The sequence below is a fragment of the Lutzomyia longipalpis genome, chromosome 1 (genome assembly GCF_024334085.1).
Source record: "Lutzomyia longipalpis isolate SR_M1_2022 chromosome 1, ASM2433408v1".
NCBI classification, from domain to species: domain Eukaryota; kingdom Metazoa; phylum Arthropoda; class Insecta; order Diptera; family Psychodidae; genus Lutzomyia; species Lutzomyia longipalpis.
Window position 1 is genome coordinate 14,791,792 of NC_074707.1, and position 18,870 is coordinate 14,810,661.

The following is an 18,870-nucleotide window of genomic DNA, read 5'->3' on the forward strand; positions in this document are numbered from 1 at the left end:
TAGGGAACTTCTGTTCATTTGAAAGGTTTTTTTTTCAGAGGAATTAGAAAATATTTTTTTCTCCAATTTTCTTACAATTGCTATTAATTGAGAGAAAAAATGCTGATTTTAATCAATAAATTAGCATTATAGTGTTAAAGTGTTTAACACTTGGAAGATTCTTCTGGACCATACTTTGTTTTTTCAAACAGTCAATCAAATTGCCCCGGTCTCCCCTATGCAAGTTTCCATTTTATGGTTTTGACAGTTCTGTGACAGTTGAAAGGTTTAGTCAAGTGATAACAACAAAATTCGCAAATTATTTGTGCTGAAAAAAAGAGAAAATCTCCACCAAATAAATGTTTCTCAATCGAATGTAAATGTTCATTTTCCGTTGAATACCTCCCTCAGTCTTGTGCATTTGAAATAGAGTTGATTTTGTTGCAATTTTACTAATTATTGAGTGAAAAATTTGTCTTTGCAAAAAAAAAGGTTATAGTGATAACAACTTTTAATCCAAAAGAGAGGTTGCTTGAATGAGAAAAAAAAACACATTAACAGAGATTAGTTTTTGTCCTTTCACTCGTTGAAACTTTATGCTTTTGCCCCATTAATCATATCAGTTGAAATATTCAAGTCCGTCAGCTACCAGAGGACCAAAACGCTATAAAGCCAGCATGGAGGGCTTCTCGACGACCGACGTGGTGATAATACATGGCAACTCACATCCGGAATTGGCCAATCTCATTGCCAGGTATGCATTTTTTTTTTTGGGAAAACGTGCTCAAATTACATAACATTGCCCCCCTTGTTTGTTCCCCACCAGCCGATTGGGCGTCAAGAGTGGCTCATCGAGTGCATCTGTGTACCACAAAACAAACCGCGAGACCATGGTTGATATCTCCGACTCTGTCCGTGGGAAATCCATCTACATCATCCAGACAGGTACGAAGGATGTCAACAATAACATTATGGAGCTCCTGATAATGGCATACGCGTGCAAGACTTCCTCGGCACGTTCCGTTGTGGGTGTCATCCCGTATCTTCCCTACTCCAAGCAGTGCAAGATGCGCAAAAGGGGATGTATTGTGTCAAAATTGCTGGCCAAGATGATGTGCAAATCTGGCCTAACGCATGTCATTACGATGGATTTGCACCAGAAGGAGATTCAAGGTTTCTTTGATTGTCCAGTAAGTTTAATTTTTGATACTTTTTATGGTTTTCCGGATTAAAGAAAAGATTTTCTTGATAGAAAAAATCTAAGATTTATTTCGATTTTGGTTGGAAATAAATCAAAATCAATATTGGAATAAAGGAAACCATAAATTAGGCTAAAAAGAGGCAAAATCATTGATTTTTTTATGGTTTTTATTACAAGAGTTTAGCTGTTTACACGGTTTCTATGGAGAAAAGAATATAGATAGTACGGCTTCAAAAGCAAGGGGTTTTTATCTGGACAAAATTATTCGGATCTTCGGAAATATTCGGTTTATTCACTAATATTCGAATGATTCGCCAAGGAAATTCAAGGTCTAAGCATAAAAATGTTAAATTCAAGCATAAAAACGCTTAAATCAAACCAAAAAGTAGTAAATTCAAACCGAAAAGTTCTAAATTCAAGCCAAAAAGTTGTAAATTCAACCCCAAAAAAGAATAAATTCAAGCCAATTTGGTTTTCAGTCCCAAAACAGCTCAGATTGAGGAACAAAATTTATTTAAAAAAATATAAAAGCCAAAAAAAAGGACTAGATTCAAACCGAAAAGTAGTAATTTAATGCTAAAAAGTAGTAAATTTAACCCTAAAAAGACTAAATTCAAACCAAAAATTCCTAAATACGTTTTGAATTTTTTTCAGTTTTAAGTTTATTGGTTTTTAGCAAAAAATATTAATTAAATAGAAATCAATTCTAACAAATCTGATACCATTTTTAAGTCAATGTTAGGCCCTTATTTTTCCATAATTTTCTACATTTAAAGTCTTAATATTTTTAACTAATAGTTAATTTAAAAAGACACTAGAAAGTCAAAATTAGGCCCCATTTCCCTAACTAAGGAATGGTCAAATAATTTTTCAGATCTTCAGAAATATTCGGATGATTCGCTTAAAAAGCCAAAATATTCGCCAGATAAACACCCCTTGTTCAAAAGAGCCTTGAAAATTATAATTTAATCAATTTTTTTATGTAAAAAATATTAAACAAAATCGCTTTCTTGCAGGTTGACAACTTGAGAGCCTCTCCGTTCCTTCTTCAGTACATTCAAGAAAGTATTCCGGATTATCGCAATTCTGTGATTGTAGCACGCAATCCGGGATCAGCTAAGAAAGCCACATCGTACGCCGAACGTCTCCGTTTGGGTATTGCTGTAATTCATGGTGAGCAGAAAGAATCGGAGACAGATGAGGTCGACGGACGATATTCACCGCCGGCTGTATCACGTTCCCGCACTATGGATGTATCTGTGGGTGTTCCCGTACACCCGGCCAAGGAGAAGCCGCCGATAAATGTTGTGGGTGACGTTGGAGGTCGCATTGCTATCATGGTGGATGATCTTATTGACGATGTCCAGTCATTTGTGGCTGCTGCCGAGGTGCTCAAGGATAGAGGTGCCTATAAGATCTATGTTCTGGCAACGCATGGTCTACTCAGCTCAGATGCACCGAGACTCATTGAGGATTCCCCAATTGATGAGGTCGTGGTGACAAATACAATTCCGCATGAGATCCAGAAGATGCAGTGCCATAAGATCAAGACCATTGACATCTCCATCCTTCTCTCGGAGGCTATACGTCGCATCCACAATCGTGAATCGATGTCGTATCTATTCAAGAATGTCACACTAGAGGATTAAGTATTTCCACGTGAATCTTCACCTCCAAATCTCTCCTCCAGCCACTGTCTCACATGTTTTTTCTTCGGTTTGTACACACACACTTTTTTCAGTTCTTTTTTGTTTCGTTCTTCGTTTTTTTCTTTCTTAAGCCAGAGCATCTATACAATTTACACGCTATCAGGAGTTATCTGTAGATGTGTCGAGAAATGAAATAAAAGGCATTATAAATGTATTATGTAAAAGGGAAAAAATATATATAAAAGGCTATACATGAATGATCATTGATAAGGTAGCACAAGAGGAAGTTTGTACACGCGTTAATGTGGGAGCGAGATGGTGGACGGAGGGCAACAACAACTTGTCTTATCTGGGCAATTGGCGGCATCTCTGGAATCTTCTATGCGCGATCCTTCAGCAAATAGACACCAAAATGGGAGGAATTTGGCCACTTGATGAGAATTTGTTTTGAACCAGCAAAAATATCATCATAAAATACCTCGTCTCAGCACTATGCGTCATAGATCTTGGAGCAAATACTCTCCTCATCTCAATGGAATTAACATGTAAATCATGGTGAATTTGTGCCAAAAGTCACATGACTCTGTATTTGAGGAAAAATGTGCCTAAAATGCTCATGGGGTGGTAAATAGGAAGATCTAGCACGTTTTTGCATCACGAGGGGATTTCTCGGATTTCTTTGGAAAAAAGGATTCAAATTGTTACGCATTTCCTTTGTTATTTTGGCTGTTTCTTACAGAGATAAGAAGTTTTTTGTTTTATTTTTTATTTAAAGAATTTTTCACGTCTTGTATGATGGTTATAACGTCATATTTTCGAATGGATGATGTAAGTTTTGAATCAACAAAGCTTTTAAGAAAGTTTGTGATGGAACTTGATAAAAATCACCTTTCAATAATTCTTTTTATTCTAAAATTTTGTAATTTTAGTTTCTCTCTCGGGTTCTCTTGTAAAACAATTAATTTTAAGGATTAAGCTTCAGATTTGAACAGTCTAAAAATTATTGAATTAATTTTCTGACTCATTTATTAAAAAGTTTTTTTTATTAAGGGCTTAAAAATAGAAATGAGATAAAAATTAAAATTCTGCGATTATTTTATTGGACGAAATTTTAAAATTCAATTTGAGATTTCAGAAAAATGAAAAAGCGATCGTATCTGAATATTTTTTTCTATAATTTTAAAAAATTGTTCTAAATTTACTTTTTAATTCTCATTTATTTTTATTTTTTCTTTGCACTCTGAATCACTTTCTTTAGACATTTTAGCGTCTAAACTTCCTCTTTTTATTCTAATTCAATTACCTTTTGTCTTATCCTTGTTATCCTAATACTAAGCATATTTTTTCCATAGAAAATAACAAAAATTAGGGGTAGATTATGTTAAAAATCTTTCCTCTTCTTTTCTTACAATTCGTCAGTTATAAGATTTTCGGTTTTCCGGGAAAAATCTTATAGGATTTTTACATTTTGTTTCTACCTTTAATTGTATTTTTGAAGGAAAATTATTTTTCCAGGCCTCTTCAGGGATCTCTAGAACGACAATAGAACGATTTAAAAACACCCATCTGCCAAAATCTTAGAACAATTTTAGCTGTGTTTCTTTCAGACACAGCTTTTGTGTACCGAGCAAAATCGAAAGTCGTCAGATCGGGCTCAAACTTGGGATGAGCACGAATTAGGGTCCCCACATTCCAAAAAACGTATGCGCCAAAAATAAGTTTTTTTTCGGCCGTCCGTCCGTCCGTCCGTCCGGCCGTCCGTCCGTCCGGCCTTCCGGCCGGATCATAAACTTAAATTGCAAGAGAACGGTGATAGATAGAGACTTGCGGTAAACGGCAAAGTTTAAATATCGACCTGAAGAAATCCGATTATGAGGTCAAATCCACCCCCCCACCCCCCGCCATTTTGAATAACCTCAAAATTTTGTTTTCGCTATATCTCAGCCGCTATTATAGCTAGAGGGCTGAAATTTTGATATGTTGTAGGGGCCATCAAGAGCTTTCCAACGATACCTCATTTTCGAAAATTGGTCAAGCCGTTTAGTCAATATGGCCGCCACAATTTTTCATCGAAAATCGACCATAACTCGAAAACGGCTTGACCGATTTTGATCAACCTGGGGTCAAATGAAAGATCTCAACAAACCCTACAACTCTCTAGAACATCCGAAGTTTCAAAAGTGACCGCTAGGGGGCCAAAAATCAAAAACAACATTTTTTATGAGTTTTCGATGAATATTTCGAAAACGACGACATAATTTTTTTTTTCATTTTTTGATATGTTGTAGCTGACCATATTATCTAGCTTCATGCCAAAAATGAAGAAAATCTATGGATCCGTTCTCGAGATATAGCCTTCCAAAGTTAGCATGTCATATCTCGGGTTCTACAAGTCCGATCTTGATCAACTCAAGCGCAAATGAAAGGTTTCGTGAAACCCTACAAATGTCTAGAACATTGCAACTTCGAGAAATGTCCGCAAGAGGCACTAAAATCGAAAATAAAATTTTCGAAAATTTCGAAATCAAATTTTTCGAAAATGGCGACATAATTTTTTTTTTCATTTTTCGATATGTTATAGCTGACTTCAAGACCTTTCAAACAAAAAAAAATTATGAAAATCTATGGATCCGTTCTCGAGATATGGTCTTCTAAAGATTTCTTAGGGTATGACTTTTCAACTTTTCCCGACTTTGAGCGTATTTAAACTAATTCGCGTTCTAGTTTGCCCTCACAAAATTGGTACACTGAAAGAAACACAGCTCTCGTAAGCTTGGTCAGCTTACCAGTACATTTCAGTTGTTAGAAAAGAAAAGATTTTATCAGAATCTACCCCTAAGTTAGATAAAATTCTTATAGAAAAATTATATAATGCTTTAATATTGAACAAAATAAAAGAAGATAAAACTGTTACAAAGTTTAACAATAAAATCGAGTATCTCATCTGCCTAATTTTAATATAGATTTTCTCATTGTATGCTCGACAATTTTACTTCACTGACTTTGAATTCATAAAAATAGTTTAAAATAAGATTTCAAAAAAAATTGTGAAGATATCAATTTTCTTTCCGTTTATTCAGTAATTTCTCAAGACTTAAAAGAAAGCCATCGCTCTCAATTGACGTGATTTAATCAGTTAAAAGATTCATCTAGGGATTTTTATTCAATCTATAAAGGATTTTCCGGCTATACTTCCTCATTTAACGAGCGGAACTTACTCTATGTCCTTCAAGTTTTCCGCAACAAAATACCTCTTCTCGCGAGTTGTTACACCCAGAATATAATGCGAAATGAATTGATTATCAATTTGCATCTTATTAAATATTCTTCTTTCAATCCGCGGTGGTTTTTCTGTGTGGGTGGGTGTGTGCCACTTTCTTGCGATATTTCTTCGCTATCTTTATTTCTTGTTCCCATAAATTACAGGAAAAGCAAAGGCAATATCGGCTACCGTGCGAACGGTCGCTATCAGAGGTCATATAAGTCAATTTGTCACGTCCATCTAATATATAATGTTAAATTGTCAACAGGTGATTTCGGCAAAAGCACTCACCGTTCTTGGCACTCGCCAATCAATCAACTCTGCAACTGATCAGCACTTTTTTTTGGCGCGGCTGTAAAAGTGAAGATCGATAAGTCTTTATGAGCTTTTTGGTTTACTGCAAGCACGCGAATAGCACCACAAGTATAAAATTGCTCTTTGATGAATGAATGATTGACAATGAGATGATGGATTTCAGCCACGCGGATACTCAAATCTCCCCTGAACAATCTGATAAGATCCCCAAAGAGCCTTTTCAAAAATACAATTTCACGATAACATAGACGCGCCTCTCTTCAAATGTGACGCCCCAGGGGACTTTTGAACGTTTCGGGTACGAAATAATTTAATTAAAAAAATGTTCATATCAGAGGGCAATTAGAGGAATCTGCGCAGTTGACATAAATTACGTTATTTTTGGTGCAGAAATAATGGCAATTGTGGAAGATTTTAAAGGTATGCGGAAATTATATAGTGTTTTCTGTCTCCATACCTTGATATCAGGGCTGTGTACGTCATGGTCCAACACAAAGAGCAATGAAAAGCTCTTGTTACTTTTGGAGAGATGTGTCTGATTCTAGAAGATCTTCTTCATTTTTTTTTGGTGCTGGAATTGTTAAATTAAGCGAAGAAAGATCATTGCAAATTTAGAAACTTTGAAAGCTTTGAGCTTTTCTTTGTGGGAAAATTCGTATTTTTGCTGATGAGTTTTATGACCAATTTTTAAGTCAGACTTTGTGAAAACTTCAAAAAAAATCTTTACTAAACTTTAATATTTTTGACAAGAAAAACTTTACAGATTAAGTGGAAATTCCTGTGAACTGTGTAAATGTATGAAGAATATATTAGAAAACAATCATAAAAAAAATATCTCTGCCTTTCAATCCTAAAGTGTTTGAAAAAATTATTGAATTGATTGAATTGAATTCTTGTTAATGAATTCTTAAAATATATAAAATTTTAATTTTCTTTATCAGTAGAAGTCTATGATGTAGAATTTTCGCATTATTGAAATGAGCTTTTATTATTTTGAATTGTTATTTTCCTCAAAGACACAGAAAAAATTATGTTTACACATTAAAATAAATTTTAATAATATTTTTTACAAGTTTCTACAGAACTCAGCGTTTAAATAAGTTAAATACAAGCACTATATGCGGTCAATATGTTAAACATGCTTGAGCAATGTGATGGAACATAATATTCTGTCTCGCCATGAGAGAGAGCTTGCTCCAAACAAAGGGATAAAATAATTAAATTTGCAAATAAATTGTAAACTTTTCTTGTATATACACTGCAATTTTGCTGTTAAACTGAAGGGCCTTTATAAATTTGATTATTTTACAAAGGATAATTTGCAAAATTTTATTTAGAAATTTTCCATAGAGGAACATTTGATGTAACTTTTGCGAAAACACGAAAACATAATAAAGTTTGTTTTAAAGTTTGATAGGCATTGAAATCTCAAAAAATATGTAAAGAATAATTTGTACGTAAGAAATAAGGACAAAATCATGCAATAGTTTCCACGAGAAATAATATTTTACACATAAAATTATATAACTAAATTAAATGCTGAAAAAAAAGCTCCGAGACCTTGAATGAAAATTGTTTCGAATTGATTAAAATATGTATGTAGCATTTTCCGATAGCAATATTTTATTAAGGGTACTCTAATTTATTTACTGCGCCATAAATTGACATATAATTTATGATTGATGACTCTCGAAAAAACTTGAATGAGAATCAAAAATTCGATTCTATCTCATTATATATTTTACAATCATTTTTGCATTATTTTGATTGACCCAGTATTATCATGTTGTTGTTGTGAATCACCAAAAGTTTCGCAAACTTTTAAGTATATAACACGACAAAATACTGGCGGATTCTTGATGGTATTGTGGTGTTCAAGTTGGTCAAATTGTCTCCTTGTTTGGCTTATCGCATCTCCTTGTTTGGCTTATCAGAATATCGTACGTTCTTCGTGAAGAAAATCCTAATCAATTGGCCGCACGTCTCTCTTTATGCAAAAAAAAACTGCTCAAAGCGTGGCGTTTTTCAGGCAGCATATACTGACGAAAACAGCCGCATTCGCGCCAGAAAATGATGAATAGCTCTTATTATATCTTATAGACCTCCCCCTACCATTTACCTAACAACGCGAACAACCTGAACAGAATCATGATAAAAAAAACACTTTTCTTTGGAGATTCTCAGGAAAAGTGTTCAGTACTCGCTTGGATCACATGGAGTCAAGTTGATCCTCTTCTCTCCATCAACAGTCTTGGACCTTTTTTTGTTGTTGTTCCTTTTATAATTTTTTCTTTCTACATTAAGAGTGAATTCCTGTGATAGAGTTTGTCGTTGCGGTGCTAAAGGATGCAAAACACATTGGCTGAAAATAATATTTTAAAGATACCTTTTTGAGGAAAATTTTCTTCAATATTTTTGTGAAAAAGTTTGACTTTTTTCTTGAATTTCTTTTGTGTGCAATTTACATTGAGGTGAGTTATTTTTCCAAATATCATACTAAAATTGATTAATATAACATTTCTTTGCTATATAATTAATTCAATTTCCTTGCGTTAGGAAACAATAATTGTTCCAAAAATATTTTTAACAGTTTTTGTGTTGAAAAAAAAAAAGCTTTTCCAATTTTAAATAAAATCCATCCTTGTATTAGAAAAGGTTTTATTCAATAAAAAAACCTACATATTTGCAAACAAACGAGATGTTTTTTCTATACAAACAGCAATTTACTAGCAGCAGAGAATTTAACTTATTGAGCTCCGTTCATGCCACAATTTTCCACATTCACTCACTTTCAATTGCATTGTATTTTTCCTGAATGAAGTAGTTTTTTCCTACAATAAAACAGTGGAACAATGTGAAGTGCTACAATTCTAAAAAGATTTTAGAAAAAGAATTTTAAGACGAGAAGTGAATTCAAGAAAACGCGCGAAAGCTCAAAAGCTCATAAAGTGAGACAAAGAAGGTGCAGAAAATAAATGTTATAAAAGGAAGCTTGTGACATGAATATGTAGAAATATATAGAGGAAAGTTTTGCAAAAGTATTTGCGTGTTTCCAGAAATATATTTTCCTCGTTGATACAAAAAAATCAAGACTTTCGACTTAATAGCTGTTTTATGACAAATTTCCTAAAACGAAAAACTTCCGACATTTTCCCTCTCTTCTCATTGATTTTCCAAAGCATACCACATGCAAGATTCGAGACAATAGACAGAGAGATATCATTTCCGGAAAATATATAAGGTGTACCTTGAACTTGAATATAAACCTAATGAATTGTTTCGTTTTTTTTTATTATTATTTCCATGTGAATTCTGTGATCAAATGCAAACTGCATTGTTATCTTGTATGTTTTTTCTGTAATCACTCTCTGTGTACATATTTACATGAGAAAATCTTATAAACTGTGGCAGTCTATTAAAAGAATTAATTTTTCTTATATAGTGAAATTTTTTGTGCGAGAGAAAATAAAAATTTTCCTTTTAAGAAAATTTGTGAATTAATAAAGGCATTAAGTGATTAAAAAAATATATTAGGACAATTCACGTCAAAATGTAAGAGTACTTACATTTTATTTATTAAAAAATAAACATTTTAATCAAAAGAATAAAATCATTTTATTTCTTTACGTCGTTTACGCATTTTTCCTACAGCTTACGTTTCTTCTTACATTTTTATGTGAGCTCTCTGATAAAATTAAATATTTAATCCACAGATTACGCTACGTGAAGAACAAAAAATATGGCTTTCGAAAACCACGCTTTGAATGATTCAATGCTCAACATACCCTCGGAACCACGGGGAGCTTACACTGGCTCAAATCAGTTTATTCGTAAGTTATACATCACCATCATCATGCAAAATCCAAGATAATGTTCATTATGCAAATAAATTCTTTTATTTATATCGCAAACAATTGCAAAGACAAATAGAAATAAATTCACTTTTTTTCATGTGTATATAAACATTCCATATCACTCACGTGAATTTTGTTGTACATATGCACCATCTCCACACCATCTCTCACGTCACGACCACCACTCACAAATCTGCACGGGAATAAAGACACATGCCTCAGCTGTTTCATGTTTGATCGAGAAAATGCACAACCTTTTTTAGTTAATGAGGATGGAAAGAAGACAACGAGGGATCAGCTAAGGACCGTTGGGCCGTGGTGTCGTCAAAAAGCGAAAAATATCTTCCGCAAGAAGACGCTTTACAAGAGGCTTCCAATTCTCAGTTGGTTGCCAAAGTGAGTATCTAAACCCTACAATAAAAAAAAATATTTAATTTTCCTCTTCATTCAGCATTTTATATATTTACAAAGGGATGACGGCTCATGACTAATTACTCGCATAATACATAAATCTTCGTGTCTCTTATCCAAAAAAAATCTTGTTGTTTCTAAAAATACGATTTTTTTTTACAAAAGCAAATGAATCATGGAAAGAGAAAATGATAAATTTGGTCAGAAGGTCAGAGTTTACGTTATAAAGTTTTCTTATAGAAATTATGCATTTTTCTTATTTACTCAAATTAAACTATTATGGTTATTTTTTTTTTCTTTTTAATTGCACTATGAGGAAAATTTCAAGAGTGTGGGAATTGCAGAACATCTGGAAATGTTTTCTGTTGCGTTTTAGCTGTGTTTCTTTCAGACACAGCTTTTGTGTACCGAGCAAAATCGAAAGTCGTCAGATCGGGCTCAAACTTGGGATGAGCACGAATTAGGGTCCCCACATTCCAAAAAACGTATGCGCCAAAAATTTTTTTTTCCGGCCGTCCGGCCGTCCGTCCGGCCGTCCGTCCGGCCGTCCGGCCGTCCGTCCGGAGTTCAGAGCTAAATTGCAAGAGAACGGTAATAGATAGAGACTTGCGGTAAACGGCAAAGTTTAAAAGTCGACTGGAAGACGTCAGATTATGACGTCAAATTTTACCCCCCACCCCCGCGTCCGCCATTTTGAATAACCTCAAAATTTTGTTTTCGCTATATCTCAGTCCCTGTAACAGCTAAAAATCTGAAATTTTGATATGTTGTAGGGGCCATCAAGAGCTTTCCAACGATACCTCATTTTCGAAAATCGGTCAAGCCGTTTAGCCAATATGGCTGCCACAATTTTTTATCGAAAATCGACCATAACTCGAAAACGGCTTGACCGATTTTGATCAACCCGGGGTCAAATGAAAGATCTCAACAAACCCTACAACTCTCCAAAACATCCGAAGTTTAAAAAGTGACCGCTAGGGGGCCAAAAATCAAAAACAAAATTTTCGATGAGTTTTCGATTAATATCTCGAAAACGCCATTATCGATTTGCTTCATTTTTTGATATGTTATAGCTGACTATATTATCTAGCTCCATGCCAAAAATGAAGAAAATCTATGTCGCCGTTCTCGAGATATAGCCTTCCAAAGTTGGCATGTCATATCTCAGGTTCTACAAGTCCGATTTTAATCAACTCAAGCGCAAATGAAAGGTTTCGTGAAGCTCTACAAATGTCTAGAACATTGCAACTTCGAAAAATGACCGCGAGAGGCGCTAAAGTCAAAATAAAAATTTTCGAAAATTTCGAACTCGAATATTTCGAAAATGCTATTATCGATTGACTTCATATTTTAATATATTATAGTTGAGGTTAAGACCTTTCCAACGATAGCTCAAACTCGAAAATCTATGGAGCCGTTCCCGAGATATGGCGTTTTAAAGATTTCTTGCGGGATGACTTTTCAACTTTTCCCGACTTTGCGCGTATTTAAATGAATTTGCGTTCTAGTTTGCTCTCACAAAATTGGTACACTGAAAGAAACACAGCTCTCGTAAGCTTGGTCAGCTTACCAGTACATTTTTTTGTGTTGAGAACTACGTCATTAAATTTTAATTTCCTGGGATTTTTTATTTGAAGATTGAATTTAATTAATCTTTTATCAATTGAGCAATTAAAATAAAACAGCAGGAAAAACTATTTATTATGTAGGTATATTTTTATAGGTATTTTATCAACTTTATATAACGTATATTTTATTGTCTCCATGATTGCTTCTGGATTTATGATGTTTAATTTTATTAATTTAAATATCAATAAAATTTAATTTCAAAATATTAATAAAACTATATTGATTTATGAGTTATATTAGTTCTTAAGGAAGTTTCATGATATATTAGAATTTTATTTTCAGAAGATATTTAATCTCTTTTCCCTCTCTTCCCGTGAATTGAAAGCTTAATGATAAAGCTTTCAATGATTGCGATTGAAGAAAAAGCTGTGACTTTACAAAATAATAGGCAACCTTTAAACAATATAAATGAAATTAAGTTCTACTGGCGAAAGGATTATAATACAAAATTTTCGTTATTCTGCAGCCTTAAAAGGAGCTTTTTTAGGACTGAAATCTTAAAAAAAAAAGTTTAGTATGTTCTGCTGAAGAAAGAACAGGGCTACAGTTCTTCCGTAGTAGAATTTTATGCTTCTGATATTTTTTATCACTCTTTATTAATCTTCCTTCTAAGACCCATATTTAGAGCCTTATAAACAGAGTAAAGTAAAATTTTACTTTAAGTTTATTAGCTTTAATGACATAAAACTCAAATTATATATATTATTTTTTTCTTCGATTGTTCTCGGAAATAATGAGTCCCTTTAAGCATAAGATTATTTTCCGGATTTAAGAACTCTCATTAATATGTTCAAATAAAAAAATTCTCAGATGTTCTAAAATAAAATTCTTTACCATCATTATAAAAGAATTTCCGTTCATTAATTCAATTTTACTCTGCTTTATTTATAAGTATATCTACCTAATCTATTGCATAATTTCTAAAAGATGCACGCACACAGTATATGTACATAAAGAGCCATGATCTTCTAACAATAAACATCTATGATGTATTTTCATAAAAAATTCCCATGATCGCGCGTAATTTTCTCAAAATCGACGTCATTAAATTGATAAAATGAGTATGCAATTTTTTACGTGAATTTCGCAAAATTCCACAGAATTTTCATACAATCAGCAAAAATTTTAATCTTGACTGGAAATTATGGGAGTTAATAAATTTGCAATTGAGTGAAATGATAACATTCTGATATGTTTTTTTCTTAATATCTGAGAATCTCTGGCTGGTTTGTTACCAAGTCTTTAGTAAACAAAACAAAATCATCAAAACAAAAACCAGTGAAATCCTGGTAATTGATATTAGACAGTAGGTTGTAAAATAATAATTGAGGTGTCAAGATCGATATCAGAGTTTGAAGATAATAGGAAGGAGTACACCTACTTCTTTTTTACTACATGCTTTTATCGGTGAATTTGGTGGTAAATTTGCAAAAATTCCACAGAATGTGTCATGCGAACGGAAGTTGCGAAAATTACGAATTATCAAAGCTCAAAAAATTCTTTTTTTTTGTATAAATTCTCCCTATTTAGTCAAATAAAATTTATTTTAATAGATAAAGTGCTTAAACACATTGAACATAAAATTTTCTCTATTGAGCATGAATCATGAATTTGAGAATTTCCAGAATTTTCTTCGTGGCGTGCTCTTTATGTGAAAGTCACGTTACAGTACGATTAACTTTTAATTCCCCCCATTAATCGGTTAGAGAATCCATCATGAGAATACATAATGAAAGCTCAAATGTAATTTAGGGATGTCTCACGATTGTACATAGCATAAATGCTATTGTATCGCTTCCAGGTATTCAGGGGCGGATGCTGTGGGAGATTTAGTAGCTGGTATCACCGTGGGATTGACTGTAATTCCTCAAGCGCTGGCGTATGCTGGAATTGCGGGACTTCCTGCGGCTTATGGGCTCTATGGTTCATTCATGGGATGCTTTGTGTATATTTTCTTGGGTTCCCACAAGGATGTCCCCATAGGTCCAACGGCTATTGCTTCACTCCTCACGCTTCAAGCCTCGAAGGGTGTTTGGCAAAGAGCTGTGCTCCTCGGCTTCCTTTCGGGCCTTATTGAAATAGTAATGGGTGTCTTTGGACTTGGTTTCCTGCTGGACTTTGTATCCGGACCTGTAAACTGTGGCTTCACCAGTGCTGTTGCCCTCATTATTCTTTCGTCACAAATTAAGGATATTCTCGGAATTTCCGCTTCTGGCAATACCTTCGTTCAAATGTGGACATCAATCATTGAACACGTTCCTGATACACGTCTCTGGGATACCGTCTTGGGGATTGTGTGCATCATAGTCTTGCTGCTCATGAGGAAATTGGCAAGTTTGCAGATTGGCCCTGTGAATGATGGTGAAAAAACCACAATGCAAAAGGCTATAAATAAAACTCTTTGGCTCATTGGAACATCCAGGAATGCCATTCTTGTGATAATCACAGGTGGAATTGGTGCAGCAGTTCACTATTCTGGTGAGCAATTCTTCAAACTTATTGGGCCAATCCCACCTGGTCTGCCATCCTTCGAAGCACCACCATTTTCCATTCCTGAAATCACAAATGGTACAGAAATTATCCAGGAGGGTGAAACTTTCAGTGAAATGGTGTCACAGCTAGGATCTGGCCTCATTGTCATTCCCTTGATTGCCCTCCTGGAGAACATGGCTATCTGCAAGGCATTTGCCGATGGGAAAGCAATTGATGCATCACAGGAGTTGATTGCCATTGGAACGGCAAATGTCTTTAATTCCTTCGTTCAAGGATATCCTGGAAATGGAGCCCTTTCCCGTGGTGCTGTGAATCATGCTAGTGGTGCAAGGACACCAATGGGAAGTCTCTACACTGGTGTTCTCGTAATCCTGGCCCTGCTGTTCTTCACTCCCTACTTCTACTACATCCCCAGGTCAGCTCTTGCAGCTATTATCATTGCGGCTGTTATCTTCATGGTGGAAGTCCGAGTTATTAAGCCAATGTGGCGAAGCAAGAGTGAGTTTTTCTTACTCTTTTTTTTAAATTAAAGATTTGATCTTATTTAATTAACGGACATTTTTTAAATTAAATTTCAGAAACTGACCTTCTTCCTGGAATTGCTGCCTTTATTGCCTGCCTAGCGTTGCCCCTTGAATTTGGTATCCTTGTTGGTATTGGAATAAATGTGATATTCATCCTTTATCACTCTGCGCGTCCCAAGATTACCATTGAATTATGTGTGGTAAGAAATTCAAAAAAGATTTTTTTTCAGTGAAAATTTATTAAATTCCTTAAAAATAATTTTCAGACAAGCGGAGTCAACACGAAATACTTAATGATTACACCTGATAGATGCCTCATCTTCCCATCGACAGAGTATGTGAGGAATCTTGTGAACAAACAAGGATTGAAATCCCAAACTCCCGTAGTCATTGACTGTAGTCACATTTATGGAGCCGACTACACGGCAGCTACAGTGATTGAGTCACTTGTAAAAGATTTCGAGTCTCGTGAGCAGAAAATTTTATTCTACAACCTCAAACCATCGGTATTGCACGTCTTTGAGGGGATTGATAATAAAATTATGGTTTATTATGACTTTGATACCCTCGAGAGGGTAATAAATGAGAAATAAGTAGATTTAGAGACATGGAAATAGGCTACGCTTAGGTTACAAAACTGTACAAAATATTCTGTGAGAGAAAAACATGCTTGCCAATCTGAAGGAGTTGTAAGAAAGTTTTATTGAAACGCAATTATGATAATAAATTATTACAAACATTTAAATGTTAACAATTTGTTTGTCCTCGCGCTGTCCGTCCTGTTCAATTAGGCAAGAAGTCTCAGGGTAAGAAGGGATAGTAGAGTGAAAAGCGGTATCCCGACGATACTTTTACCACCAGAATGCCCTCCTGGGGGAGGAGTAGGTCCTGCTGGAGGAGTATCCGTTCGGTTCATCTGTACTTGTATCCAATGTTCGTAAAATCTGTATTGTGTGTAAACTCCAGGAGCATTTGGCATTCCACATTGACGATTGTGGGACATGATGGCAAAGAGTCGTCCATAGCAGTAGAGAGCACCTCCAGGATTATTCTATTTACACGATAAAAAAAACTTTTAATGCCTTAAAGTATTTTTTTTTAAATTTAATTTTGACTTACTGGACATGGGTTGGGATTTACCAAAATATTTCCAGCACAGACCATAGAATCCAAAACGCTACCGGCTACTTGAGGCAGACTATTGCAGTATTCCCTACTGAAAATTTCCTGAACTTGATGTTGAAGTGGTATTACCGTATGTTCTGAAAATAAATCAATAATTGCTAACTTTTCTCAAGATGTTCATTATCTGATTGAAATTATGTTAAAAAAAAATCTGATATGTAGAAGATACTTTCTCATTAAAATGATTTTAAACACGTTAACATTTTTTTGTTGAATAAAAAAATATTTTCTTACTAATTAGACTTAAGAGATTTTTTTTATAATAAAAAAATGTTGAAATTAAATTGCAGCCACAGCGTTTCAAGAAAGTTATTAAAGAATTATGATGATTCAAACAATATTTTACATTATATACCTACTATGTAGGTAATTAGGAAGCTTTTATTTTATTTTCTTCGTTTTCTTCCTTGAATTTACCCAGAAGTTGAGCTTAAAAATTATCGAAATTTCGAAACAGACGGGGAATTAAATTCCGCAAGTGTTACAACATTGTCTTAATTTTTTGAAAATAAACTTTTATCAAAATCGTATCTTGATAATTAAAAAATTTATCAAAAATTAGATTATTTGTGGTTTTTAGGTGTTTTATGAGGGGTTACCAATTACGAAAAAATATGACAAGAACCGAAAGCTTTTAGGGTTTTAACAACAATTTTCCAAGGATAGAGCAACAGATATTTTTAAAAATTTTAATTGTAGACGTATTCGACGTATTCCCCGTAATCCATTTTGGATAATCAGAGATATCATTATCAGATAGCAAAGGTAAGTTTGAAGCTTTTGTCGTAAGTAATGAATTAGTTACGTAGGTGTCTATGGTGAAATATCTTTTCCTGATCAATCCAGATACTAAAGATTTATTCTTTCAGATAAGACTGTGTGGCTTTTATGATTAAAGTGGTGCCTTTAAGGGGTTTTTGCGTTGTGGGACAACGAAAGAGGATCCTAACTTTTCGCTAGTTGTATGTAGTTTAAAAAAATGTTTCCCACGTTTTTGTAAATTATTTTTTCTTAAAAAGTTATTTATTTAGCCGTATTTTTAACGTTAATCTTGAAATTTAAAATCCTAAAACCCAAATCAGGATTTAAGGATTTTGAAAATTTAACTTAAGAATTCGAGCTAATGAGATAAAAACAAAAATAATAAGATAATAAAAAATTATAAAATAATAAATAAACAAAAAATAAATAAATAATCATTCACTTACGTGGAGGTGCAACCCATCCAACAAGGACACAATTTTCTCCATCAGGTACTATTCTGTTGTAAGTTTCCACAGCTGAAAATGGTGCAGGTGGAGGTAAGTCAAGGATGATGGTAAGAGCTGTTCTGAAGACGGCAATATTGTTCCAATGTTCATGATGAGGATTGTACTCTTCATGAATGTAAAATTGAATAATCGCCATTCCCGGTGTAGTAGGAATATGAACTACTCCCAAATGAAGGGTGTAAGCTGCAACGGGCAATCGTTCAAAAGTAGGAGACAGACCGCAAGATGCAGCGGAGAGTACGTGTCGATTGTTAAGAATGGTTGCACCGCAAATTCGTCCTTGGAAGATCAGTGCACCATGGCTTGGAAATTGACCAGGTAGGGCAGCTTGTGATACAACTAAATCAATTGCTAGTCCTGTAAAAAGGATTTTTTTTAAAAAAAATTTCTTAAGGATTGATTTTAATTAAAGGTTGAAAAGAATATTAATCTTACCGAAGACTAGCAAAGAAGCTAGAAAAATCTTCATAATTTGGCGACAGAGTGGGAGTCTTTCTTGGTCACAGCTTTCAAACTGACTATACTACTCTTCGCGGAAACGTTAGATATCACCATAATTTCATGAACTGTGTGCAAATATCACATTTTCTGTACTTATCGAAAATGGTGTTATCGTAAAAGGATTAGATCTTTGATGTGTGATTCAGGAGCGCACTCATTTGCGCCACGAGAATTAAATCACGACGGTATTTCGAAACATTTGGTGATGTGAAAAAATCCCAATGTCGATCACGATCTTTCAGCCCGGGTCTGTTATATGTAATTTTATGTCTTGAGTATTTCTTTAAATAAAAAAATTCTAATAAATTCTAGAGCTCTCAAGAGAATATCCTTAAAAGAAACATTACTGAACATCTTTAGAATTGAATGGATATTTGCACGAGACTAAAAAAATAAGAAAATTTATAATTATTTTAGCGAAATTATAAAGCATACAGTTAGTGCAATACCTTTGGATTGATATTATGGAATAATATGAGATACCATAAAAGAATTCCGATTTGTAATCACGGTCTTTGTCTATGATGATAAACTCTGGAGTAATACCATCTTATAATCCCCTTGGGGATGAAAGTCATAAATCGGTTTTTGCTGAA

The 18,870-nt window shown here is 34.1% G+C and overlaps 4 protein-coding genes across 9 annotated transcripts in view; 2 read left to right on the top strand and 2 right to left on the bottom strand.

Moving 5' to 3' along the window:
* Positions 1 to 18,870, bottom strand: part of LOC129792487 (STAM-binding protein-like A) — a 781,560-nt gene that overhangs the window by 726,726 nt on the left and 35,964 nt on the right. The gene's annotated exons all lie outside the window — the stretch shown is intronic.
* On the top strand, positions 233 to 3,080 carry LOC129792496 (phosphoribosyl pyrophosphate synthase-associated protein 2). 4 transcript variants are annotated; one of them, XM_055831594.1, is made up of 4 exons: positions 233 to 355; positions 617 to 733; positions 806 to 1,169; positions 2,197 to 3,080. In XM_055831594.1, the coding sequence occupies exons 1-4, from the start codon at positions 339 to 341 to the stop codon at positions 2,827 to 2,829; spliced, it is 1,131 nt and encodes a 376-aa protein (XP_055687569.1). In that variant the 5' UTR covers positions 233 to 338; the 3' UTR covers positions 2,830 to 3,080. The 4 variants fall into 4 exon arrangements, with proteins under 4 accessions (XP_055687569.1, XP_055687576.1, XP_055687585.1 ...); XM_055831610.1 differs by having other exon boundaries at positions 259 to 506; XM_055831617.1 differs by having other exon boundaries at positions 259 to 471.
* Positions 8,584 to 16,068, top strand: LOC129791955 (sodium-independent sulfate anion transporter-like). 3 transcript variants are annotated; one of them, XM_055830648.1, is made up of 6 exons: positions 8,584 to 8,877; positions 10,120 to 10,236; positions 10,524 to 10,656; positions 14,102 to 15,291; positions 15,372 to 15,517; positions 15,584 to 16,068. In XM_055830648.1, exons 2-6 carry the CDS (start codon positions 10,146 to 10,148, stop codon positions 15,908 to 15,910), a joined length of 1,887 nt encoding a protein of 628 aa, XP_055686623.1. In that variant the 5' UTR covers positions 8,584 to 8,877; positions 10,120 to 10,145; the 3' UTR covers positions 15,911 to 16,068. The 3 variants fall into 3 exon arrangements, with proteins under 3 accessions (XP_055686623.1, XP_055686615.1, XP_055686631.1); XM_055830640.1 differs by having other exon boundaries at positions 8,594 to 8,877; positions 10,470 to 10,656; XM_055830656.1 differs by lacking the exons at positions 8,584 to 8,877; positions 10,524 to 10,656 and having other exon boundaries at positions 10,156 to 10,236.
* LOC129792624 (serine protease ami-like) lies at positions 15,995 to 18,289 on the bottom strand. Its single transcript, XM_055831889.1, has 4 exons — positions 18,209 to 18,289; positions 17,711 to 18,130; positions 16,437 to 16,579; positions 15,995 to 16,368 (listed from the first exon to the last, which is right to left on the bottom strand). Exons 1-4 carry the CDS (start codon positions 18,240 to 18,242, stop codon positions 16,105 to 16,107), a joined length of 861 nt encoding a protein of 286 aa, XP_055687864.1. The 5' UTR covers positions 18,243 to 18,289; the 3' UTR covers positions 15,995 to 16,104.

Bases quoted from the DNA above. Each gene is read 5' to 3' on its own strand.
- LOC129792624 (XM_055831889.1), bottom strand. From the start codon at position 18,242: ATGAAGATTTTTCTAGCTTCTTTGCTAGTCTTCG. The intron at 16,580-17,710 runs GTAAGTGAATGA...ATTTATTTTCAG, and splicing joins TGGATGGGTTGCACCTCCAC to AACATACGGTAATACCACTT. The intron at 16,369-16,436 runs GTAAGTCAAAAT...TCGTGTAAATAG, and splicing joins TAAATCCCAACCCATGTCCA to AATAATCCTGGAGGTGCTCT.
- LOC129791955 (XM_055830640.1), top strand. From the start codon at position 10,146: ATGGCTTTCGAAAACCACGCTTTGAATGATTCAATGCTCAACATACCC. The intron at 10,657-14,101 runs GTGAGTATCTAA...TATCGCTTCCAG, and splicing joins ATTCTCAGTTGGTTGCCAAA to GTATTCAGGGGCGGATGCTG. The intron at 15,518-15,583 runs GTAAGAAATTCA...AATAATTTTCAG, and splicing joins TTACCATTGAATTATGTGTG to ACAAGCGGAGTCAACACGAA.
- LOC129792496 (XM_055831594.1), top strand. The intron at 734-805 runs GTATGCATTTTT...GTTCCCCACCAG, and splicing joins TTGGCCAATCTCATTGCCAG to CCGATTGGGCGTCAAGAGTG. The intron at 1,170-2,196 runs GTAAGTTTAATT...GCTTTCTTGCAG, and splicing joins AAGGTTTCTTTGATTGTCCA to GTTGACAACTTGAGAGCCTC.